This window comes from Camelus bactrianus, chromosome 16 (genome assembly GCF_048773025.1).
Source record: "Camelus bactrianus isolate YW-2024 breed Bactrian camel chromosome 16, ASM4877302v1, whole genome shotgun sequence".
NCBI lineage: Eukaryota > Metazoa > Chordata > Mammalia > Artiodactyla > Camelidae > Camelus > Camelus bactrianus.
The window spans coordinates 5,003,891-5,029,194 of record NC_133554.1 but is presented as its reverse complement, the minus strand read 5'-3'; the positions used below and the strand labels follow the sequence as shown (position 1 = coordinate 5,029,194).

The following is a 25,304-nucleotide window of genomic DNA, read 5'->3' as shown; positions in this document are numbered from 1 at the left end:
CATCCAGATGCTGCTCTGCATGGTTCTGTTTAGCAAGGGATGGGGGGAGGGGATGCTCTGCAGCCTGACACCGCCCTTGTTCCTGATCGGGAGCTGTGTGGCTGTAGTGTTGACACACGAGTGTGTTCATGGTAGTTAACAAGTGTGCCCACAGCTCCCACCTTCCTCTGCCTGGAGCTCTGCTGGATATATGGCCATTTCTCTGGAGCTGCAATTTGGGCAAAATTTGGCCTCCTGCCTCGATGGCCAGCAGAAGGGCACAGACTTGGGGTCACAGCTGCAGAAAAGAGAAGGGGGTGGTTCTTTGCGCTGTGGCTGAAGAATTCTGTGAGAGCCATTCCTACCATTCTTATCTGCGCGTCCCCCAGGCAAGGAAGGGGCATTGCTTCTCTCCCATCTGATCATCCGCTTGCTTAGGGCCTCCATTAACCAACCATTCCTTTATGCTGCCCTTGAAGGCACTGGTTGATCCTTCGGAGGGTACAGAGAATGCAAATCATTCTAGACCTTGACCTCCTAGTGCTGGCCTGGATCTAATTGAAGACTGACGTGTCCATAGTTCTCTCAGACACAGTGATCACGAAGTCTGGCCCCTGGACTTGTGGCCACCATTAGCATCACCTGGGAACTTGTTAGAAACGGAAATGACCAGGCCTCACCTCTGGCCTACTGAGTCCCGGGGCTGGGGCCGGGCCATCCGTACGCCGCCCAGGGGAGTCTGATGAACTCAGGCTTGAGGACCGCGGCTCAGACAAAAGCCGAAACTCCCACCATGCCTTCTCCAGCTGTCTCGTGAGGTGCCTCTGAACAGTCTAAAGGCCTCTTGGAGAGCTGGGTGCCCACTGACAGGTCTCTAGATTTGCTTTTCATGTTTACTTTTCATTTCATTGAACTCAGTGTTTTCCAGAACAGTTGGACTATAGCATTCCTGATGCCTGTCACATGCTCCTGGTCCCGCCTCATTGTCCCTCCACCTGTCTTTCCTTTTCCCACCTCAGAACCTCAGTATGTGAAGCTCCACCCATCTGAGATCCAACGTCTGTGAACATGTGAATCACAGGTGGGACTTCTCCTGGCTTAATGTTTCCCTGTGGTCCTGGATAAAGTTTCAGCTCAGTCACAACTAAACTGGCGAGGGTGAGAGATGGAGAAAGATGGTGGACTGAGAGGCAGGTCAACCTGCCTGGGATCCAGAGTCTACCACTGACTAGCTCTGGGACTAGCTCCGTCAACTTGGGGAAGTGACCCTTTCTCACAGGGCTCTTATGAGGAGTAAACGAAGCCACGTGTGCAGGACAGCATGGACGTGAGGTTTGGAGTCAGAAGACCAGGCGGCTAGTGCCGGCTTCCAACTTCACACCCTTGGCCTCAGTTTTAACATCAATAAAATGGGGAAGTAATAATAACATAATTACTATGCAGTAGTGATGAAAATGTTAGTTTATATGAATGATCTCTGTAAACTGCATAATACTACAGAATGTTCGCTGTTACATCAGACAAATTAAGCCATGTTTTCAGAGGCCCTGTCCTTCTGCCTGGCGCGTAGTGGGTGATCAGGTGATTCAGTTGGCTGTCAGTCAAGCAGAGCCCCAGAGCACTAGGTCAGCACTCAGCCCTGAGGGACCTTGTTCCCGCTGACAGATATGAGTGATCTGAAGTAGCACAGGCACTGTTTTATGTTCCATCTTTCTCAGTATTGATTTGTGTATCGAAATTTTATTTATAAGGAGCCCGGAAATAAACCAACCCAAATCCTGCAGGATGTATCAGAGGTTCTGAATTAATGAGGTTCAAATTTATGAGAGTTCTGAATTGTGACTTCTTTTTCTTACTCTTCTATTGTTGGGAGGAGTGATGGGGGAAGTGACCATGTTACAGGATAGGGGTCCCCGGTCCCTGGGGCTAGAAGTGCACCCCTCCACACACCTATTGTCCCTCACTCCTTCATCCCCCGATGAAGCTGCATTTTCCCAGGTCCAAGAGTTCAGTTTCTGGAGCTGGGTCATGGCATGAGATATGAGCAGAAGCCTCTTAGTTCAGCTCCAATAATTCTAGTCTATAAAATTCTGGGTTTTGACTACAGTAGTTTACAGCAGGAGAGTTTTCTCGTGGAAAGTTGCATGCCCTGAGGTATGAGGTGTTTATCCCACAGTGGAGGGCAGGAGGGAAGCAGCGAGGAAGTTCTCTTCTGTCCCCGATGCACTGGGATCACAGTTCTCAGAGCCTGGTCCCCGGGCTTGGCAGCGTCAGCATCACCAGGCAACCTGGCAGACATGCAGAATCTGGAGCCTCATCCAGATCTACTGGCTCAGAAACTCTGGGGGTGGGGCCCAGCGGTCTAGGTTTTAACCCGCCTGCCTGGTTTTTCCTGATGCGCGCTCAGGTTTGAGAACCTCTGATCTCTGAAGGAAGGAAGGAATGGGGCCAGCCAGACTCCACCCTTCAGAGGAGGAACGCTGGAGCCCAGAACTTAAACAGTGGGGGATGCTGAACGCCCGGCAAACATCCATTGCACCCACTGGAACCAACTGGTCTCAGTCGTTTACCCGTTTACTCTGGGGCAGTGGCTCTCCTTGCTGGCGGCACATTAGAACCAGCTAGAGGGACCTCCTGAACGTCCCCTGACCAACTGAATCAGAATCCCGGGAGTAGTGCCTGGGCATCTGTAGTTTTAAAAGCTTCCAGATGATTCTGACACTCACGCAGTTTCTCCACCTACTAATGCAGAGAGTGACCCGCTAAGAAAAAAATATGTGATTCAGGTCGTCTTTACATTTACCTTACATTTTGCATTAGACGTGTATTTTACCTATTTATGTTATAAAAATTACAGACTCATTATAGGAAAAAAATACTTGGAAAAGGCAGTAAAATTGAAAGGAGAGAAAAAATAAGCCTTATGTTGCATCTATCCAAGGGCAGTCGGTACTCAGCAGCAGGTGTGTCTTCTTTCCGTTTTGTTTTTTTGTTTTTTTAGTGCAGTGGTTTGAATTATTTTACAGCATTGTGATCATATTCAATATAGCATTTTCTGCCTACTTTTTTACTTAGCATTACGTCTTAGGTAGCGCTGCACGATGTTATAATTGTAAATATAGCTTTCTATATGCTTTTTCGGCAACATGACAAAAATACGGCTTTTCTCCATTTTTCCTACGTGCAGACTTCGAGATGGCACATAGAGAGGCCTTTGCTTTCTTTGCAATGCCTGCATTTCAGGTGGCTTGGGAAATCCTACTTCAAACATCAAAAGCAGAGCGTTAACTCTCTTTCTCTTTGAACGTCTTGTCCCAGGGTCCTAATCTGTCCTTGGACTTTTCCTCATCCCAGCCCCACAAGTAGACAGCGAGACTAGGCTGACAAGGGGTACGATCTTATTGCAGAAAGTCGAGAGAAGAAAGCTTGTAAATATTTGCCCAGTGTTTTGTAGCCACCACTCTACCTGACAGCCCCAGCGGATGTTGGAGTTCTCCTAAGCCTCAAGGCAACACAGTCCTGGGGGGCGGGGGGAGCTCCGTGGTAGAGGGCGTGCTCAGCATGCACAAGGTCCTGGGTTCAAGTCCCAGTACCTCCTTTAAAAATTTTTTAAAAATAAATTTAATTACCCCCCCAAAAAACCAAGGCTATACAGTCCCACGGGATGAGGTATGATTCATAAACATACCCATATATAGAGCAGAAAACCCTCACTTCTACACCTGGGGAAGAAAGAAGACAATAAGGCAAGGAAAAGAAGGAAGCTGAGACAAAGGAAAGGACTGTCAGACAATAGACGTTCTGATGTTATCAGTCAGAAATGCCAAAGTCAAGCCCCCTACCCGCCCCCCTGCTTTCAACATAACCTTCCCAGAACTTTCTTCGTTGCACAGTAATATATGTGTGTGTATGTGTATGTGTGTATATATATGTATATATACACATATGTGTGTATGTATATAAATGGTAACATATAAAGTATATATAATACATAGAATATATATTACATACTTTATATACATACTTTATATATGTATAATATATAATATATAAATTTATAAAATATTATATATATTTTTTTCCTTGATTGCTTCCACCTTCTGACCTAGCTGCTGGTTTGCGATTAAGCTCACCGCCGTTGCTGGGTGAGCTGGAGCTGCAGCGTTGGTCTTCTTGTTGGTGTCGTGGCCGTGCCAGGTAATTCTGCCCATCTTCTTGCAGGACATTATGGGAAGGATGCTTACCGAAGTGGAGGACCTGATCTCCATAACTTCATCTCCTCTGGATTTGTCACGTTAGGAAGAGGACACACGAAGGGTACAGTGGAAACCATTTTTTACTAAAATACAGAGGTTGCCTAGGGAACCCTGATCTGAAATGCGAAGATGGTGTGGACCAGAGGCTGGTCCGGGACAGGATAAGTGGGGTGGTTCCATGACGGCCTATCCTGGTGACATGCGTGGCTTCTGTCAGGAGTGACCAGGAGGTCACAGGTGTGACTTTAGAAGGCAATAATAGACTTCCAAGAGGCATGCATCCTGCCACGCCCGTGCGTGCGTGGAGCAGGACATGGAGGCCGGTGGCTCCCCGTGGGAGGGGACCACGGGCGCGTGCTGAGAAACACTGCCGGCGGATGTGGCAGTGTTTCCAGAGTGTTCGTTCTCCTCTTGGCTATTATTCCTTTTCCGTTTTAAAGCCACGTTTTATAAACCGATGTCAATGTTCTTGCTCTGTGGGTTTCGAAGCCAGCTTGCATGTCGAGAGTTTCAGCGTCCTAAGTGTGTCTACGTAAACTCTCCGTGCTGGGGACACGAAGGGAGAGGTTATGCAGACCTTCGAGCCACGGGATGAAAGCTAATGTGGCATTTCTGCTGAGCTGCTTTATGACCTAGCCGACAGCTTGCAGAGCATCTGTTCAGGGGGTGTGGACTCCTCAATTCTGTCTTTTGTTCAAACAAAGTTCTACTAGTGTTGTGAGCCTTCTGTCCTATCAAGAGTACCCGGCTCCCTAGCCCCTTGGATTACCTTCCTAACACCTGTGTACTGTTACAGACCAACTGTGAATTCTGTTGTAGGGATGGTATTTCCCTGTCTTCCTCCAAACTATGTGTCTGTTTTAAGTGTGAGTGAACAAGGAACTTTGCGATTTTTTTCTTACATTCCCTGCACCCAATTTTTAAATTCCCTATGTGATGTTTGTTCATCCTATAGAGAAAAAAAAAACTGTATCTGTGTATGTATTTTCTGTTGTGTCTATTTGTGTCTAAATAAAGTTTATTGAGGATACAGGTGGCATTTGTGGCGACTAAGAACTGCAGAATCAAACTGGGACCAGAGGGCTCTGAAAGGGGAGATGGGCCACACAGTCAACCCGTGAAAGACACAATTCTAGACATACTCATATCAACTCAAGCCTGGGCTATACGAACCCCATGTCATCCCCTTCGTGATAATTACCTATCACTGTGAAACGAATTACTCTAAAATGCAGCATTTTCAATCAATAATAAACATTTATTATCTCACATAGTTTTTGTGGGGCAGGAATCCTGGAGCAGCTGGGCTGGTGCTTCTGGTTTGGGGGTCTCTCAAGAGGTTACATTCAAGGTGTCAGCTGGGGCTGCATCATCTGAAGGCTTGACTGGGGCTGGAGGACTTGCTTCCAAGATGGCGCACCCACATGGTGCTGGCTGTTGGCAGGAGGCCTCAGTTCCTCCCTGTGTCGTTCCCTCCATGGCTGCTTGAGTGTCCTCACAGCACGGTGGCTGGGCTTCCTCAGAATGAGTCATCCAAGAAAGAAAAAGACAGATGCCACAATGTCTTCTATGACCAAGCCCATGAGTTACACACAGTCCTTGTCACAAGTTTTTATCAGTGACACAAGGCAGTCAGGTTCAGGATGGGAGAGAGGGGACCACACAAGGGTGTGGATGTCAAGTGCCTAGGATCATTGAGGGCCACTTTGGAGGCTGGCCACCGCAGCCCCAGACCCCGTGGGGCAGAGCTATAAATCAAGATCTTTCCAACAGAACATAGGCTTCTCAACTGAAGAGCTTTTCCACCCTTACCCCTTGCCCCTGGTAGCTGGTCCAACCTGAAACACCCAACAGTTCAATCAATAAAACTTTTTATAAATATATTATAAATGTTATTGTGGATTTTGGCTCACACATTCATTCAACAAATATTTCATGAGACCCGCTATGTGCTAAGCGATATTCAGAAGTAAACAAGATAGAATCCAGCCTCGTGGAACTCATGTTGCAATCAGGGGAAGCAGAGAAAATGAATCCTTGATGATAAGTGCAGGGAGAAGGCCTAAAGCAGGTGAGGGCACGGGGAGCTCTGGGGCAGGAAGCCCTCTTGTCAAGGAGGACCTCTCAGATAAGGGGGCGATTGAGCAGAGACCTGCATCCCAGGCGGGGGCACCAGGAAGGCCCAGCCTTAGAAGGCTTCTTGTAGGCCAAGAAATAGGAACGAGGCCCATGTGTGAAGCAGGCTAGAGGAGGATGAGGAGAAGGAGGTGGGATCAGAGCCACAGGGGACCCTGATCATAGATTTATCAGGTGGTGACTGTAAGGCTGCTTTCTGATGAACTAGACCTTCGTCAGAGCAATGCACAGGTCATCCCCTAACCCTGTCTATCCTTTTGGTCACCGTCACCTAAGCTTCTAGGAGACTCTGTCCTGCCCGTGTGTGTGGAGGCTTTGCTGAGGCCTCTGCTTATTACTTCCCCGTCTTTACTTGTGCTGTGCATGCACGGCCTGTGCCCCGGTCCCTCACCCTCACCCTCACCAGGTCCTCTTCTCCACTCCTGTCCATCCAGGGCCTCTGAAACCTCCTCTTTCCAGGAACGTACCCTGTGTGTATTTTCCTACTTGGATAATAACTAAAGTTTCATTAGCAAAGAGACTGGGGTAGGGGTGGGGCTTTGGAAGAGGGGCTGGCTGTCCAGTATCAGGGCCTTTATCCCTGCACAGCATAGCTCCCTGGAAAAGGGCCATGCTCCACCCTCCCCTCCTGCAGAGCTAACCAAGCTCAGCTCTGAGCGGTGCCTAGAAGTAAACCCGTCCCGTGTAAAGGCCTCATGGTCGGGGAGCCATCTAACCAGGGGCCGTTCCCTGTCGTGTGTGTTTCAGTCTCTTCCTTTTATCTATTCATTTTTGCTTCAACTCCAGTCATTTTCTTTCTGGTCCCTCTTCCTCTATTCCTTTCTTCCCTGTTTCCTACACGTGTCTCCTGCCTCCTGGGGGCACCTTGGCATCGTGTGGCCCCACTGTGACTCTCAGTACGAGTGGGGTCGCTAACACGTGTTTTAGAAGGTGACCCTGCCCTACCGACCTCGTCGCTGAACTGAACCCATTAGACTCTGATTGTCCCAGAACCAAACACAGATGGGGTTTGTTCTAAATGGCATTGAGAACCTTCGAGGGAAGCTGGGATGCCCCTAGTCTTGGGCTCCATTTTCTGGGGCCCAGAGGCATCCTAGGGTACACCCCGGCTTCAATGGGGGACTCCCCCAAATTCAGAGTTGGGGGGGTGAGGATGCATATACATCTGCCTGCTTTTCAAGACCTGCAGGTGCATGGGTAGTTAAATCCTCTCAGATGAAGCCTAACGAAGGGGATATTCTTTGGTTAATAGGCTGGAGAGGGTGAGATGTTAGAAGGAATAGATTTGACTCTAGGGGCCTCAGAACCACTAATGCCCCCTGCTCGGTCCCTCTCCTGTTGGGAGACCCTGCATGTTCGCCTAGGGAGTCCCGCAGTCATCGGCCAGCTTCCTAGGTGGTACAGCACTGCCTGAGGCTCGCGGGCACCAGATTCATACTGACGCCCCTTTTCAAGACTTTCTAACTGAATGGTGTGCTCTGGCCTTTTCCTATAACTCTTACTTTTCCTTTTATTTCCTCCTTCTCCCGAGCAACTACTTCTGCATGTCTCCCTGCTCCGATTTCTTCTTTGACTTCCTGCTGGCTCACCCCTTAGGGGAAATGGGAGTCAAGACTAAGGAGGATACTGAGCAGAGAGGCAGTGAGTTGAGACCAAATCCCCCTAAAGCCTTCTCTCTGTAGACTAGACAGGGGCCCCCAGATTCCCCCGCAGGAACCCAGGCTGTCCTGGCTGGGGATGGAAACGTCGGGGTTTCGGGTACATGAAGCCGGACACTGGATGAGATCAGCCGTGGGCGGAGGGGTGGGCAGTGAGTGTGTCCCCCCAGGTGAGCAGAGGCTCCAGAGGAGGAGGTGAGGTTGGGGAGGTGAGGAGGGACCTACAGAGGAGACCAGTCAGGAGCAGGCAACCAGGTGACAAGAAAACCAAGGCAATGTGATGTCTTGGAAATCAAATGGAAAAAAAAATCAGTGTTTCCGGGAGGGAGCCATCCGCTGTTAAAAGCTGTAGAGAGGTCAGAGGAGGTGAAGCCTGAGCCGTGACCGCAGCGTGGCCCGTGATGTGGAAGTCCTTGTGAGCCCGGGAGGGGCAGGGCGGGGGCGGCAGGGAGCACGTCCGTCCGATGGACGCAAGAGGGACTGAACGTCATCTGGGATGTGCATCTACGTGAGGCTCTCCTCTCTGTCTGGGGCTGTGTTTGAAAAGTTCCATAATGAAAAGTTATAAAAAGTTTGTTAAAATCAGAGAATGGAGGAAGAGAAATAGGAGACTGCAGGTACAGACAACTCTTTGGAGTTTTAAAGGGAAGGAGAGCAGTAAATGAGGACAGTAGCTGGAAAGGGAGTTGTTTTGGTTTGGTTTGGTATTTTTTTAATTTAACTTAATTACTTTTTTAATTGAAGTCTAGTCAGTTTACAGTGTTGTCAGTTTCTGGTGTACAGCACAATGCTTCAGTCATCCATGAATATACTTATATTTGTTTTCATATTCTTTTTCACCACGAGCTACTACAAGATATCGAATATAGCTCCCTGTGCTGTACAGTATGAACTTGTTTATCTGTTTTATATATACCAGTTAGTGTCTGCAAATCTTGAACTCCCAGTTTATCCCTTCCCACCCCCTTCCCCCCCGGTAACCATAAGTTTGTTTTCTATGTCTGTGAGTCTGTTTCTGTTTTATATGTAAGTTCATTTGTCTTTTTTTTTTTTTTAAGATTCCACATATGAGTGATATCACATGGTATTTTTCTTTCTCTTTCTGGCTTCCTTCACTAAATATCAGAGAAATGCAAATTAAAACTACAATGAGGTATCACCTCACGCTGGTCAGAATGGCTGTCAGTAAAAAGTCCACAAATGATAAATGCTGGAGAGGGTGTGGAGAAAAGGGAACCCTCCTACACTGGGGGTGGGAATCTAGTTTGGTGAAGCCATTGTGGAAAACAGTGTGGAGATTCATCAAAAAAATAAAAACAGATTTGCCATATGATCAGAAATTGTTTTTTAAGATGGGAGAAGTCACAGTGCATTTGTATGCTGATAAGAGTGACCCAGTAAAGAAGGGAGAATCGATTATGCAGGAGTTGGGGGAGAGCATTTCAGGACGAGAAAAGGCAAGAGCAGGTGGGATCCACCACCCAGATGGAAGGCCTGGCCTTAGCTCGGAGCGGAATCCAGCCAGTGTTGCAGGTGGGAGGCAAGGTAAAGGCCACAGGTGCCCGCAGGTGGCATGTGTGGCTTGGGAGGCAAGGTCATCCATGGTGAGTGAGGGTTAGGGTGACCAACCACCCCAGTTTGCCCAGGACTGTTCCAGTTTTAGCAGAAAGGCCTGCATCCTGAGCAAGCCCTCAGTCCCAGGCATTTGGGGAGAGTTAGTCACCCTCGTGAGGATGTGTGAGCAGGCTCAGCCTGCCTGGTTTCAGAGCATATTCCGCACCCGTATCTCCATCCCAGAGGTGTGGACTGAGGATGCTGAGGCCTGGAGCTGGCGCCCGCGCAGCCTCCAGGCACTCAGAGGCCAGGGGACTTCCTGAGATAGAGACAGGGCCTGGGTGCTGGCACCTGCTGCCCTGTGGGGGCCACCCCAGACCCCGCAGAGAGACCTGGACAGATGGCTTCATTCCGTCTAGACAATGCTCCCCGAGCCTAGGCTGGGTGTGGCCACTCTCACTGCCCAGCAGACTCCGGGCTCCTAAATGCTGCGAAGGGCGTGGGGGTGTTGGAGCAGCTGCTGAGATGAAAGCTGGAAAAGTGATCATCCTGATGCCGGTGTAGGGGTGTCAGCAAGGAGGAGAGTGGCAGAGGTGGCACCCCCAAACCCAAAGTGGGGAGGAGCAGCCACGGTCCAGAGGGAGGGGCTGGGGGACTCCTGGAGTCTGGGCCACTGGTACCTGCTCCCTGGGAAGGGGACGAAGCCGAAGACGGTTCTGACACTCAGAAACGCACAGGTGTTAGCCAGTGATGAGCAAAACGCCCGCCAGGAGGAAGGTGTCAGGGTGTGGAGAGCAGGGGCGGAGCCTTCTGGTCAGCGCAGTGGGTGGGAGACAGAGTGCAGGAGGGGATAAAGCTTTCGCGATGGCGGAGTCCAATGGGGATGACCGCAAGAGGGACTGGCCGAGCGAAGGCGGAGTTCAGTCAGAACCGAGTCAGGGACCTGCTTCAGTCCTCCCGGTTCCACGTGGGCTTGGTGGCGCCCCTCAGAACCGTCCTTCTCGGCTGTCCTCCCGAGCCCCTTGCCCGAGCCCCACTGCTTGCCTGAGCCCCCTGCACCCGTGGGCCCGCGCTCACCCCTCCCACCAGCTGATTTGTCTGGGCACCGCCGTGGCCACCTGTGATGCAGGGTTTGAAAGTCGATCTGCTCTTCTAGAAAAGACAGTACGGGTCTAGGGAACCGCAGGCCGCCACCCCCACACCAGGATCTGAGCGAGAACTTTCAGAGCACCCTGTGGCTTGTGGCCAGGAGACCAGCGGGCCATCTGACTAAAGAAATCCAGCTTGGATATTTTCAGTCAGGGGAGCCAGGGGAGCGAGTGGGCTTGACTAAGCCAAGGTGTTCGAAGGCTGGACTCCAGATAAAGCACGGAGCTCAGAAGGCGTCTGGTCTCCATGGCAACCGTGAGCTGGGAGATACAGCAAAGAGAAGGAAGGCTGGGCCTGGCTCGCCTGAGATTGGCCTCTGGGAAGCCAGTACCACCTGGGAGCATTCTTTCCTGTGTCTCTCTGTAGGCCGGGGGCCTGGGAAGGAGTGGGAGGGGGCTGGAGGAACTCTGGGTTCTGGGCTGAGAGCACCGAAACTCTAAGCTGCCTACTGATTGTTCTGATCTACACACGGGGTCCACTCACTCCTGATTCATAGCTGAATACCGAGAAACGGGCACTGACTCAGTGCACTCGAATTTACTCAAAGGGACTTCACATGCTCGAGGCCAGCACACACAGGCTAAGCCCCGCACTTAGGAAAATGTGTGGCATCAGTGTGAGACCGTATTTTGTTAGAATTGAGTCAAACTCACATGGTGGCTAATTGGTTAAAATCGACTGCATCAGAAGCAAAGATGAATGTTGAATTCAGTGCTCACCCAGTGAATCCATTTCTCAGTGTAACTGCTGTTCCAGCAAGATAAAAGGAAATAAGGCAAAGCAAAACCCAGTGTGATACCTTTGTGAGTTTCTCAGTTGGGCACTTCCACTTGCCAACTCAGCCATTTTGCCCAAAGGCAGCTTTTCTACAAAGCTCTCTTTCCCATGTTGGTCTTGCCAACAAGCCCACCCCTGACCCTCCAGGAAGCAGTAAGGGTGCTATGTTCCTCCTAGTCTGGCCCAGGCTGTCTATCCACCTAGATTATTGCTGGCAGTAGTCAAAACCTTGCCGCTCGATCTGAGGAGCATGGTGCCCTGGGCTCACTTCCTGAGATGCCCAAGTCCACCTCTAACGCAGGACCACCCAGTGTCACTGGGAGCCACTGGCAGACTCAGTCAAGGCACCAAGAAGTCAGTCCACAGGTTTTCCATCCTTCTTTGGCTCACTTCATTTTAAGAGCAGTGCTTGGGTCGAAAGTGTCACCCAACTGAAATCACCTTGGTAAATGGTGGCACAGAGAAAAATTCCCATCCATCAGGCCATTTGCTGAGTCCTGGACCACACATGTCCCTGTTGAATGTTGGTTTGTGGGCCTGCTACCATTGGCTCACATAGGATGCCAGGCCAGTCCACAGGGACAGTCTTCTGGGCTGGTGTAAGGAGAGGAGAGATGGTACAGGGTAAAGGAGAAGGGTCAGGACGCACTGTAAGTCTCCGTGCCTTGGGAGGTGTCTACTCTCACCTGGAGGGTGCATATATGTTCTTGTCACAGGAGAAGTAATGCGGGTGCATAGATCTCCTATAGGCTCCACCAGGGGGGCAAGAGAGAAGTCTCTTTGGTACACTGGGTTCAGGGAAATATCCCTCTCCCCAGCTCCTGCCAGCCTGACCTCCTTTTCTGCTCAAGCAGGAGGAGGAGGTATACAAGATGCCTTTAGCGCCCTGAATCTCCATGTCTCTTTAAATCCTCATTGGGAGAAGGTAGAGGATCAGGTTCTTCTGTTTTCACAAAGGCTGGCTTGCCCAGGTGGAGGTCTAGCAACTCCCGGCTGCGTTCTTATTTTTCAGTCTCTTGCTGGTACCAGGTCCTAGCTTTTCTCTTGCCGTGACCCACTGCTCAAGTCGGCCCCAGGGGCAGGTCTGCGGCCAGTACAGTTTCGTCTTGGCACTGACCGGTCATCCAAGTCAGGAGTCTCCCCTTCCCAGGAGCCAGCCCTTGGCGTTGGCGTCCCTCATTCTCAGCTGCTCACGCCAAGAGTCTCACAAATCCTGACAGTGAAGCTGTGAGGCGGTCAAGTCCCGGAAAGCTGGAGGGAATGTCATTTCTGCCAACAGGAATCAGTGGCAGGGAGAAGATGGCATCTCGATCGACAGTTGCCAGGATGTCGCGGTGGCCTGGAAGTGGGACAGACAACGGGTGCTCTCGGGTTCTCAGCGCTCCGCTCTCTGGAGCATCACCACGTACCTCTGTGACTCTGCTTTTATGCAGATGATGCATTTGGCAGAACCAAGGAATCCCAGCCCTTCCTGCCTGGAGCCATGGCCTCAGCCCCAGTCTTACGCCCTCCAAACAGTGATGTAAACATCCCTCATCAGATGGTTGCGGAAGAAGAAAAATGGTGAGAAACAGTGGATCACCGGGGTTAGACGTGCTGGTTCACTCCCGGCTCTACCACTTGCTGGCTGTGTCACCTTGACCTCTGTGACTTTCATCTATAAATAAGGTGACAGTGCCACCTGCCCCAGGGGCTGTTGTGGCAATTGTACAAGGTAACAGGATACACACAGAGCACCAAGCACTCAGGTGATGGTTGAGGTCGTGTTGTCTGTGGTGTGGGTGCTGTAGGTGATGCAGCTCAAGGGCTAATGCTCAGGCCGGCAGCAGGGGCTCCCTGGGGGCTGCTTAGAAATGCAGACTCTTGGGTCCCCACCCCCTGAACTGTGGAACCAGAATCTACCTTTTAGCAAGATCTCCAGCTGATTCATACGCATGGTCAAGTTTCAGAAGCACTGCTGTAGAAGAATTTTTGCTTTAAGTCGTGGGCCCCTCGGTGGTCTTCAAGGTCACTTCTATTTCCGAGATTCAGTTGCCATGAAGTCTTACTTGATACCCGGCATGCTCGCGGCCAGGTTGTCCCGCAGCTGGGGAGGGAGGGAATTCGAGGGCGAATACCTGAACTCTAAGGGGTGAGGCACAGGGGCCTCCCAAGACTCCAGTGGCCTGGCCCAGATGCCGGAGTCACGGGGATTTATCTCCTTCCATGAAACTTAAGTATTAGTTGAGCAAAGATAAGTGAAACATCACCTGCCTTCAAGAACCCGGCAGTGAGATTCCTGCCAAGCAAATGAGCAGTGCCGTGAAGCAGGTCCTGAGAAGAGCGGAGGGGGTTTGAAAGGGGAAAACACCGCCTCTGAATGGTGGAGTCCTAAAAGGCCTCCCGTGGGAGGCTGGAGTAGAGCTGGTCCTTGCGGGGCAGGAAGAACAGGAGCCCAGAGTGGGGCAGGGGGTGCACCTGGGGCATTGGTGCCTCTGGAACAAAGGCAGATGGCGTAAGACACCCACAGTGGGGTGCAGGAAGGTGATGGGGCCATGACACACCTGTAGGGGATACAGGAAGCTAGAAAGGTGGGTTGGAGGCAGTGTCCTGAATCCTCCCAGGCACACAACACAGGCTGAGGTCAAAATTCGAGTTGATGATCACTACCCACCTCCTCCTCCTCCTTTCTCCTCTTCTGTCTTTAAGAATAAAACTCAGAAGCAAAAGAAACACACAAAAAGCAGGCCTCTGTGTGAGGTGACTCCCCAGGCAGACATGGACGTAGCAAACGTATGGTCAGCTCCCTGGGCTCTGTTCACGCCCCCAGGAGCCTCCTCTCCTGCGTGACTCCTGGTGAGTCAGACAGCACTGCTGAAAGGAGTCACGTGGGGCTTGGATTCAGGGCTCCGTGGAGACTCAGCCGTGGCCCCAGCGTGGATTTTCTGACTTGCAGTGTTGACGGTTTCAGTGTGTCCAGCCTCAGCTTCTTTGTCCAAATCAGAGCATTGAGGGTTAATAAGACCCTCTGGATAAATGCTGGAGAGAGGCGGATTTTCCTGGGTTAACAGCAGACTGTTCATAGTTCATACCTGAATTTCCCTTCTCTAAGTAAATCTTCCTTGGCTTTCAAATGGAAATTAGAGCTTCCATTATATTTTCTTCTTCCTTTTTTAAAAATATTTTTATCTCTTTTGTTTGTTTGTCCGAATTGTTGGGAAGTTTAGGCACATGTCAAATCTCTTAACACTTGTATTTCCTAATTGTACCCTTGATATTTCTTTTCCCATGGTCTTCAAAAAACTATTTTTAACTCTTGTAATTTCTTGCCTAATGCCTGTCTTTGCCGCTCACTCTGTGAGCTCGGACCACGCCTGGGGATGTCTGCCACTGCCTTCCATGGGGCTTAGCACAGGGCACAGCATGTGATGGTTGGTGGGTGTTTGCCCATGATTGAAGGAATGGATGAATGAATGAATTGAAACAACAGTAAACTGGGAGTGTAGAGACCTGAGACATTGTTGCAGGTGAACATGGTCTCGGGCAGATTGCTTTGCCTCTCTGAGCCCGCGCCTCCCTACCTGTAAACCTTTCTGCAGGATGCCTCCTAGTCCTGATGTTCCGGGACTTCCTACACTTTATACAGTTAAAATACTCACCTCCTCAGCTAACGTGGGAGGGGACAAGCAGCCCACCAGCTCTTAGATGTCCCCGTGCCTGTGTGATGCACTGTGACTGCCACTTGTGTCATTGGCCAGAGCGAGTCACACAGACGTGCCAAACTTCAAGAGAGCAAAGAAATGTTTTCTTCTTGCACTAGGAGGGAAGGAGAGCCAACCAGACAGTGTGGGATGTGTCCCTTCTGGGTGGAAACTGCAGGCTGGGCAGTGAGACAGGCCCCTAGTGAGGCAATGAGGAGCGGTGGTGTTTGGAAGGTGCCAAAGGCACCTTCCTCTGGGCCCTTTCTTTGGGTCAGGGTCAGACAAATACTTGGTGCTGGTAACTGCACCCTGTGGAGAGAACCGTGGTCCTCTGCCTGGAGGTTTCTGGATTGGCTGCCTCACAGCCTCCTATCCTTTGACATTGGCACCCTGCCGCATCTCCCTGGTGAAGAGGAAGGGCTGAAAGAGAACTCGTCCCAAGTGGCTTGAGAGCCCAGAGATTCCGTGCCTCCCAGAGACCATGCTTCTTAGTGGTTATGCTGATACAACTGAGGCTTGTACCTTGCCTAAAACTCGCACTCAGTGGAACCACTCAGTTTGCTAGAGAGCTGTCACTCCCAAGACTCAGTTTGGATTGGAGCAAGTTCGAAAGCCATCAGGGAACAGGATGGAGTCTGAGCGGGTCTTTGCACCCTGGATCTCTTCCCATGGATGCAAATGCTTCCTAGGACCCACGATGATGCAAAAAGTACTAAGAATCTGATTGTTTATTTGTTTCATTTTTCTTTTCTTTTTTTTGGAACTGATAGGTTCAAGGGCCCATTCTGGAAGTTTTACTAGGGGAGCAGAACAAAACTGCTGGCCCCACTATTATGAGATGTACTCTTGGGAGAGAGGTCAAAGACTCTGTGACCTCCTGTCAGCAGGCGCTCTGGGGATGCCCTGGCAGAGGGGGGCTTGCCTGAGGGTCAAGGCCACCATTTGGGCGGGTGGAGGCGTGGAGCAGCTCAGACAGGTACTGAGCCTCAGCCAGCCTTGTCTTCGCTTTGATTAATTGGTTTCTCTTTTGTTTTATGGAACTTGACAGCGCTGGTGGTGGCTTTTTCGTGGTTGACTACCCCCGGAGTACCTAATTACAGAGGAGATTTTTAAAAGCAACAATGAACACGTTTTCTAAATATGTTCTCAGATCCGCTCCCCTCCCTGGGTAACAGGAGGCAGAGAGAAAGGAGGGCTGGTGTTATTCCCAGAGGCCTCTCATCAGTCAGTCCCAGGCAGGTCCCACTGGGGCCACGCAGGGGCACAGTGGCCCGGAAGTCACCAGGCAGGGACAGCGAGGGGCGTGCCACACCCCTGGGCACAGGAGGCTCTCCCACCTGCTTCTCCCCTCCTGCACGTGAGCGCTGAGGCTCCACTCAAGAGCTCGGTGAGAAATCATACACATCAGCCGAAGAAGCAAGGTGTTCCGTCAGAAGGAAGAGAAAGCAGAAGCTCCGAGGGAGATCAGAGCCAGACTCAGCAAAGGCTCCTGGCAAAGAGGATTCTGAGACTCTCTCCTTTGTCCTTTTGAACAACAAGAATAGTTGCATCAGGGACAGCGTACTCTTTCTTCACTCATGTATTCATCCACTCACTCATTCATTCATTCTGTGCACTTGACCCTGTGCTAGACCCTGGAGAATCTCCTGGCAGGAATCTCGCCAGGCAGGGGATGGCATCAGGGGCTGGGAGCAGGGCCCCGATCTGGCCCACAGAAAACCAGCATGGGGGAGGGAGTGGTCCAGAGGCTCTGTGCCTCTGTGTCCCGATGCCCCGCTGGCCCAGACCCCAGATTGCTCCCCCACTCCCAGTCAGTGGAGAAAGAGAAGAGAAAATGCCTGTGATCGACTCAGATTTTTATCTCTTTCCGTGCGGCCGGCCACCTCCGCGTGCCCTCTCCCTGACAGCTGGGCAGTACGTGTTATCATCACAGGAGTGCTGGCTGAAACACGTCCCTTTCTAAGATAACCAGAGCAACATTAGCAAAGCCCGTATGTCCAGTACCTTCCCTTTGCACAGAAAATTCACTCTCAATTGTTGGCTAACAGTTCCTTGGCTTCCCTCCCTCTCCTGGAGCCAACTGTGTTGTCCGTTCACATGACCACATAGGCATGCGGTGCAGAGACACCGCACGGACGGGCCCGACCTCTCCTTGTCCCTGCATCTTTGACTCCCTGTCACTTTGCACTGCCTCCCACCCTTCCCTAAGAACCCTAAGGAATTAGTGTCTTGCTTCCCGACCTCTTCCACCTTCTTCAGTGTCGCCTGTACCCCCGGGCTTGTGTGCACAGCGCTGCACAGAATGCCCTCCCCGCCTTGCTGGCGTGACTGGCTGCCACTTGGCTTTCAGCTCTTTTTTTGTTGTTTTTGGAAGGACCTCACCCCCCAGACCAAGGCAGGCACTGCCATTCTAAGCGACTCCTCTGTGCTCCTCCAGAGGCCCATGGGAGTGTCTCCCAGCATCCTCAGTCTCTTGGGCAGCATTAGTTGATTCTCTAATCTCTTCCTCCCACCCGACGGCGAGCGCCTTGAGAACGTGCCCCCCTCTCGATGCACAGCATCTCGCACGGTGCTGAGAACATCGCAGGAGCTCCAGCAACGTTTATTGAATGAATCAGTGGTTCCTCTCCTCCCCTCCTCCTTCTGTCTGTTCTTTCCTGTTTCTCTGTCGGGTTGTATAAAATGTATAGACACAGATCTGTTTTAGCACGATTCTGGCATCTTTGCTCAAACTGGTCCGTACCCTACGAGAGTCTGATTGGCCCACCCAGTCCTTCCAAAATCCTGCCAATCATTCTGCTGTGTAAATAGGCACAGGTGATTGGTTCTAATCAGAGTCATTAGGGTGGTTCTGGAATGATCCTGCTGCCATATGTAGATAATTACGGCAGAAGTCTAAATTTTGGATGTTAGCCAGTCTAAATAGCATTAGCATGAGGAATTTGCATAGAACAAAAGGAGAGGGGTGGCACAGTATTGGGACATAAATAATAACAGCACTTACATGGCATTTTCCTATGTGCCAGGCACTCGGCTAACTAGTTTACATATATTAATTCATTTACTTAGCATAACAGCGCTATGAGAGAAGTACTGTTAGCACCTCAATTTTATAGGCGAGGAAGTTGAGGCAGAGGGAGGTTAGGAAGCTCCGCCAAGATGATACAGCTAGTACGTGGTGGAGTCTCGGTAGAGACCACGTAGAGCAGCTTCAGGGCTGGACTCTTCAGGATTTTCCCTAAGACACAGCATGAGTCAGATTTCTCAGTATGACTCTGCTAACATTCCCCACCGCTCATGTGTTAGTACGTAAGAGATCTCACTTGCCCCCGGAAGCAGAACAGACCATGAGAGTGCCCCGTCTTATCAGAGTAGCAGTCCTCAAGATTTAGGAACATCCAGTTTATTTTTTTTCTCTTCCAAATACACGCACACACATATACAGACAGACCCATCTCCCAGGAGAGACTTACGAACCTCCAGTGGACAACTCATCTATAAATTCAAAACAAAGTTATTCAGAATGAGAAGAGGGCTGCTGGTCCCCTAGAATTTTATTTGCTTTTGGATGTAAGACTGGGGTGATAGCATCAGGAGTTTGGCTGATGGTAGCACTCCTGTTAATGATACCATGCTTCGTCCTCACTTGATGGCTTTGTTGGGGTCACCCAGGAGCCTACGCCTTCTCCTGTCCTCTCTGGGGTGTGCCCCATCCACCTCTTCCAGGAGGAGAAAAGAGTGTGGGGTTTTTCAAGGGCCTTCTTGTGACACGCATCTGTCGTCATTCCTGAGTTTTTCACCTTTTGTGTGAACCATTTCATTGGTGACCTCACATTTGAAAAACTAAGATTTGGAATCAATATTCCTGCGTGGTCATTTCTTTCAAGACGCAGTCTCCCTGGCAGATACAGACAAACACGGCAGGCTGTGCCCGGACCAGGTAGACGTGCTGCCTCCCCCGGTCTCTGAGGCCGGTGGGAGAATCGGGGAGCTGATGTCTTTAACAAAGTTCTCCATGGTAGACTCTTATTCTGTCCAAGAAAATATTCATCAAGGAAAGGACCCCACAATAGTCCATATTCTCATGGAATGGGCCATATGGGAAACCATTAGAACTTAATTTTTTTTTTAATTAAAGCAGATTAGTATCTCTAAAATAGTGGTTCTCCAAGTGTGGCCCCCATACCAGCTGCAGGAGGAGCACCTGGACGCTGGTGAGAAATGCCAGTTCTTGGATTCTGCCCTAGACTCACCGAATGAGAAGGTCTGGGGAGTGGGTATCAACACTGCGTGTTTCAATAAGCCCTCGGGTAATTCTGATGCGTACTCAAGTTTGAGGACCACTGTCATAAAGAATTAAGATGTGTATCATTAAAACATGCTTCTTAATATATGACCTCACCCAAGTTAGATGGATGCAAAGAATACATCATTTACGTATCACGTCCTCAACGGGTATCTCAGCCGATGAGATACCGAGAAGGGGAGTTCTGTACCAGGCATCAAGCGGCAGTCGAACTGTAACGGGCGAGACATTAACTGCTGGGAAATTGAAGCCATTCATTCATTGCTGACCCCAGAAAAATCACTCCCCAGTGAATAAAGTATTATTTGCCCATTGATCAAGGCAGGTGGGGCGTGCTTGGAGGCTGATGATTAATTCAGATTGTTCTTACTTGGAAGAGCTGAGCTCTCTTCCTTGCTCACAGCTGCCTTATTGAAGCTGTGATATTAAAACTGTGAAATTTCTGAAAGCTAATTCAACCAACTGACTTTAATCACCCAGGGTGATAGGACGCACTGAGAAATCATAAAGACTGGGGCTTCGGTCAAATTCGGATGTTATTGCTTTTGACTGGGGCCAAGGCGAGACTCGCAGAGCCAATGAAATGGGCACAGTGTGGTCTTTAAAATTAGTTATAAAGAGCAAAACATAAGAAAAATCTGGAGTGATTTTTTCTGAGCGTAAAATTTATCCTTTCAGAAATAATTAATTTGATAAAATTACTTATTAGACCCATGTATCATTGTGTCATTATAGCTGCAGTGTCCAAAATAACTTTAGCTTTTCTTTTTGAAGGAGCCAGTACAGATTCTCAAAGCTACATACCTAATTAGGTCAGACACTCACTAACTTGCCTTTCTGATACAGTTCTGTGGAGAATACTACTTATAATTACCCTCGAAAGAAAGGAAGGAAGGAAAGAAGGAAGAAAGGAAGGAAGGAAGAAAAAGAAAAAGAAAGAAAGAAAGGAAGGAAGGAAGGAAGAAAGAAAGAAACTAACTGGACATGGGTTCACATGCAAGATTAAAGATGGAATATTAGGTCCTCAGACTCAGTGGGATCCACCGTTCATGGGTTCATGGGGCTGTTGTCCAGCATTGTCTTCATAAGTAACTGGCGTGTCATGTGTCTCTTTGAGAAAGTTGGGAGTTTGGGGGATATCCTCCCAACATGATAAAGGCTCAGAGTTCCACGGCCCCCTTGGGTGACACCACCACAATTTACCGGAATAGACCATTGGTGTGATCTAACGTGTTGCTTCTGATACACATAAGCTTTGGTCATTTTCCTCTCCCTGGGTCCAGAGGTGCCAGGATGGAAGGTTTCTATGGCACTGGAGGCAGAGTGGTAAAGGTTCATGAGGTTCACACAATTCTTTGTGTTGGTGGAAGAGTTCAGCTCTCCATCAGCCCTTCTACTGGCAGGAGACACAAGCTGTGGATTAAGACCCAGATGCCTTTCAGTCTTCCAGGAGTCTCAGGACTATCCCTGATTCTCAGACCCCTCTTTAAATCAGCCTTGATGCCCTGAAGGTGCAGTTCGTAGGGCCAGGCTCTGTCAGGAGGAGGAACTCAAGGTGGCTCAAACCTCATCTTTGATCTGATCAACAACCTCAGATCAACAAACCGCAGAGGCAGTTGGAGGAGTTGATCCAGTTCCCTGCAGCAATGTCAATTCTTGACCTCACTTTGTGCCCGCAGGCCCTTCACCTGTGTCTCCTTTTGTTCTCGTAACAATTCTACAAGTTAGGTACTGCAATTTCCCTGGTGCAGTTGAGGAAACAGAAGCATGAGGAGATTAAGCGCTTTGCCCAGCTTTGCTCAGCTGTTGTGCCAGAGCTAGTGTTTGAGCTCAGAGTTAGGTTAGTAAGGTCTGCCTCTCAAGTCCAACTTCCCCGCTGGCCCTTGTACAAAAGTGGGTCACCCCAGTAAACTGCCCGCCAGTAACCTGGCTGAGTGATAGATAGTGTGGAAGTTTTGCAGTCTTCCCTGTCCACCTCTAGCTCCAGGACGCCCCGTTCGCCCACTACTCCAGTCTGGTTGGCGCCAGGACTCGTTTAGGAGGGAGTGGTTGTCAAAGTGTAGCCCCTGGACATGCAGCATTAAGGCCACCTACGAACAGGTTAGAAATGCAGAGTATCAGACTCTGCCCAGAACTACTGAACCAGAAACCCTTGGGCTGGGGCCAAACAGTCTGAGGTTTAACACCTCCAGGTGCATCAAGCAAGGTCTGAGAACCACTGGTCTAACATACCCCTTCATACAGACTAAACAGAGAAACTAAGACTAAATTTGGTCTGTTTGGTCTCTCCCGTTTGTTCCCTCACTAATTTTCTGTCTTTCGTGTATTTTAAAATTTTCTTAGATTAGCTTTGAAGCTCCTCATGTTAGCTTTTGCTTTGCCAAAATCACTTCTTATTCACTAAGGATATCGTAGACCCCCTCAAGCCTCTCCGTCTTGGGCTGCAGCACCTGTTTGTGCATCTTGCCAGGTGGTTAGGATTTTCTCCTAGGTACCTGGGGTTTTGTTCACCCCACACATGCACCCAGGATTCCAACGGGTGTATTCGAATGGTCCCCCGGCTTTCTGGGATACAGTGACTTAAAAAAAACCAAAACATACAAAAAAAAGAACTCTGCTTCTTCCTCCTGTTTTCCCTCATTAATGAATGCCTACCATTTGACGGCTTCTTATGGAATGGGAATGTGATTTTTCTTTTAGTTTCCTGTTCCCCCAAGGATAGTTGAAGAAGATAAGAAAAAGGTTGCCTCTGAATATGTGAGGCTGTTGCTTATTAATGGAAAGTTTATAGTGGAAAAGATGAGTTTTTGGAGAGCCACCAAACTGGGTTTAAATATAATTCCCACTTTACCAGCTTTGAGCATTTGCAAAGTCACAGTGAAAAGGGTAGTGCACATGGGGAGGGCCGGAGAACGGAGGCCGTCTGTCTCGTGCAGACTCAGTAGCCGAACTGAAACTGGCATAGTGTGGTCCCGGTTTCCTTCCTTCCTCCCTCTTCCTCCTCCTCCTTCCCTTTCTTTTCCTGTAAGCTTTGCCAGACCCTATAGAAAAGACAGGCCAGGGAAAAGTCTGCTGGGAAAGGGTGTCGGGATAACTCACTTTGCAGCAGCTCCCACCCCCATGTCATTTAACCCTCATCCTTGACTCTGCTAATGAAGTTCTTGGACCAGCACCTCTTACTAGACTGTCAGGAACCTCAGCCCCAGGGCACCCCTATTGGCTTATCCCCAGAAGCACTCGTTTCCACCCAGGCAGCCCTCAAAATGGTGTTGGATTCCTGCTGAGGTGTTGAAGGAGGGTGAGTGATCCAGAAAATGTATCTCTTTTCTTTCCCTGCCCCTCCCTGCAGTCGAAATGTCACTCAGCAATATCTCTTGCAAAGGCACTGAGGACAGAAGGGCCACCCTGATTCCTGGCTGTTCTCTGAGCTCAGAAACATACTCTTGGAGACAGTGTAAAAGGAAACCTTCAAGTACCTGCTTACAGTAATAATGCTCCCTAAGGATTTGTATTTGGAAGCCCAATGATTTGTAAATGTCATGTAGCTAAACATCAGTCTGGATGCAGAAACTCACTGACTACATTGGTGTTTCAGTGACTATATATACACACATATATCCCAAGGATAAAGAAGGTTATTCACAAAAGAGAAAAAAATGAATAAAACCAGGATCTGAAGTTTGTAAAATAATAGTGAGCATTTCTTGAGCACTTACTATGTGCCTGGGAGCATGCAAAAGCATGCTGAATAATCTCATTTGGCCCTCAAACAATCTAAGGAAGCAGGGAATAGCCCCATTGGACATGTGACGAAACTGAGGTACAGAGAGTTGAGGTGTCTTCTCCGAGATCAGGATGGAAGAATCAGGATTCACATTCACCTCTGTCTGACCTCAAGCCCTGGCTCCTGACCATTAGAACACTCTGCGTTCTATTTATTTATAATCTATGGCAAAAAAAGTAATTATGAGTAAGCCTAGATAATAATTTATGCCTTATAAGTTTCAGCTGACAGTCCTGACTGACTGAGCCGGAGCCCTGTGTGAGAGCCAAAATGATTAAAACTCAAATGAATGTGCAGTTACTCACGGGCTCTAATGACCGTGGTGTCGTTTAATCAAGTAGAATATATTATGTAAGCCAGATGATTATTGATAATTTTAAAAGGTGTAAACAAGGTCTTTATTAATGAAGTTGTTCGCTAGCTCTGTCATTTATGGATGTTAAACTACACTTATAGGCTTGGAGTTTGTTGTGGGTTTTGCTATTGTTGTTTATTTTTTGTTTTTGGTGTTTTTTGTGTGCTACAGAATTTTGCTATGACCCAACAGATTAGTGTTTCCCAAACCACATTCCACAGAATATTAGCTCTGTTAATGTGTCCATAGGGGTCCCATGAACCAAAAGGGTCCTGTGGTCAAATACATTTGTAAACTGTAGGATTCATTAACATTTAGAGTTTGTTTGTTTACTGCAGGACTTATCAGAGCCTTTGGCATGTTGTAATCTGCAAATTGTGGACCTCTCTGATGGCAGTACAGTATGCTTTGTCGGACTTACTTCCTGGATGATGAGAAATCCTATTTAATTGCTGGTTGACATGATCTCATTGTGGTTGGTCAGGGTTCACAGATGCCAGCACAAGTGTATAGAGCCCCAGGTCCACTCATGAATGTCATAATAGAGCATGTGTTTTTAAGTTATTTGCTTTCTATTTTCGTAAAAAGTATTTTCATTTTGAATGAAAATTACTTTGCTTTTAAAGATTTAGGACTTTCCATGTTTATTAACTAAAGGCAAATAAAAATGTAAGGTCCGTGTTGGCTTTGAAACATCAGAGAATATTCATGCTGCTCTTTAGGTCTGGCAATTACATACAGACACACGATGCAGCCTCCCTTGGATAAGACTTTATATTTCTGGTGCCAAGTTCAGCAAAGACAGAAGAAAACTGAATTGAGGGAGGAAACTACCATTTTTAGAGTGTTTATCTTGTACAAGTCACTTTTATGTCTGACTTCATCTTTTCAAAGTCCTTTGTATTTACTTTTGAAAAAAATTGAAGTATAGTCAGTTTACAATGTAGTGTCCATTTCTGGTGTGCAGCATAATAGTTCCATCATACATATATGTACACATATTCCTTTTCATATTCTTTTTCATTATAGGTTACTACAAGGTACTGAATATAGTTCTCTGTGCTATACAGTAGAAACTTGTTGTTTATCCATTTTATATATAGTCATTATTATCTGCAAATCTCAAACTCCCTATTTATTTATTCATTTATTTATCTGTTTATTTATTGTTGTCGTATAGTCAGTTTACAATGTTGTGTCAATTTCTGGTTCAAAGTCCTCTGAGGAAGGTATTTGAGTCCTCAGGTTACAAAAGTAAAGCTTGCCTCTCACATACATCAAACTATCTAAGTTTACACAGGTAACACGCCAAAGAGTTAGGGTGTGGATCCAAATCTCTCTAACTCTAAAATTTAGTTTCTATTTATTATGAAAAACAAACCAAAAGGAGAATTAAAATAAAAGGACAGAAAAGCTACCATTTGAAAACAGATCTGATTGGCAAACTAATAAGAATGGTGACACAGCAGTTGTATTACTTCCATGTAACAGAACAGGCCACCAGGAGGTATGGACAGTATCTGTTATGAAGAGTGACTAAGAAACTAATCTAGTCTGCTCGCTAGATTTGAAAATTAGAGAGCAGTCCTTGAAGCTTGACAGGGGGTATTTTCAGAAAGGTCAAACTACTAATTCACAAAATAGGTAGTAAAATTATTAGCTATATTGCC

The 25,304-nt window shown here is 48.6% G+C and overlaps 1 protein-coding gene across 1 annotated transcript in view; it reads left to right on the top strand.

The window, feature by feature from the left end:
- The window catches only part of LOC123619928 (protein shisa-6-like), a 115,868-nt gene extending 110,609 nt beyond the window's left edge, over positions 1 to 5,259 (top strand). The window contains exon 3 of the mRNA XM_074342148.1: positions 4,201 to 5,259. Within this exon, the coding sequence (XP_074198249.1) occupies positions 4,201 to 4,322 (122 nt within the window). The 3' untranslated portion in view covers positions 4,323 to 5,259. The remainder of the gene's footprint in view (positions 1 to 4,200) is intronic.
- Positions 5,260 to 25,304: the final 20,045 nt, after the last annotated feature.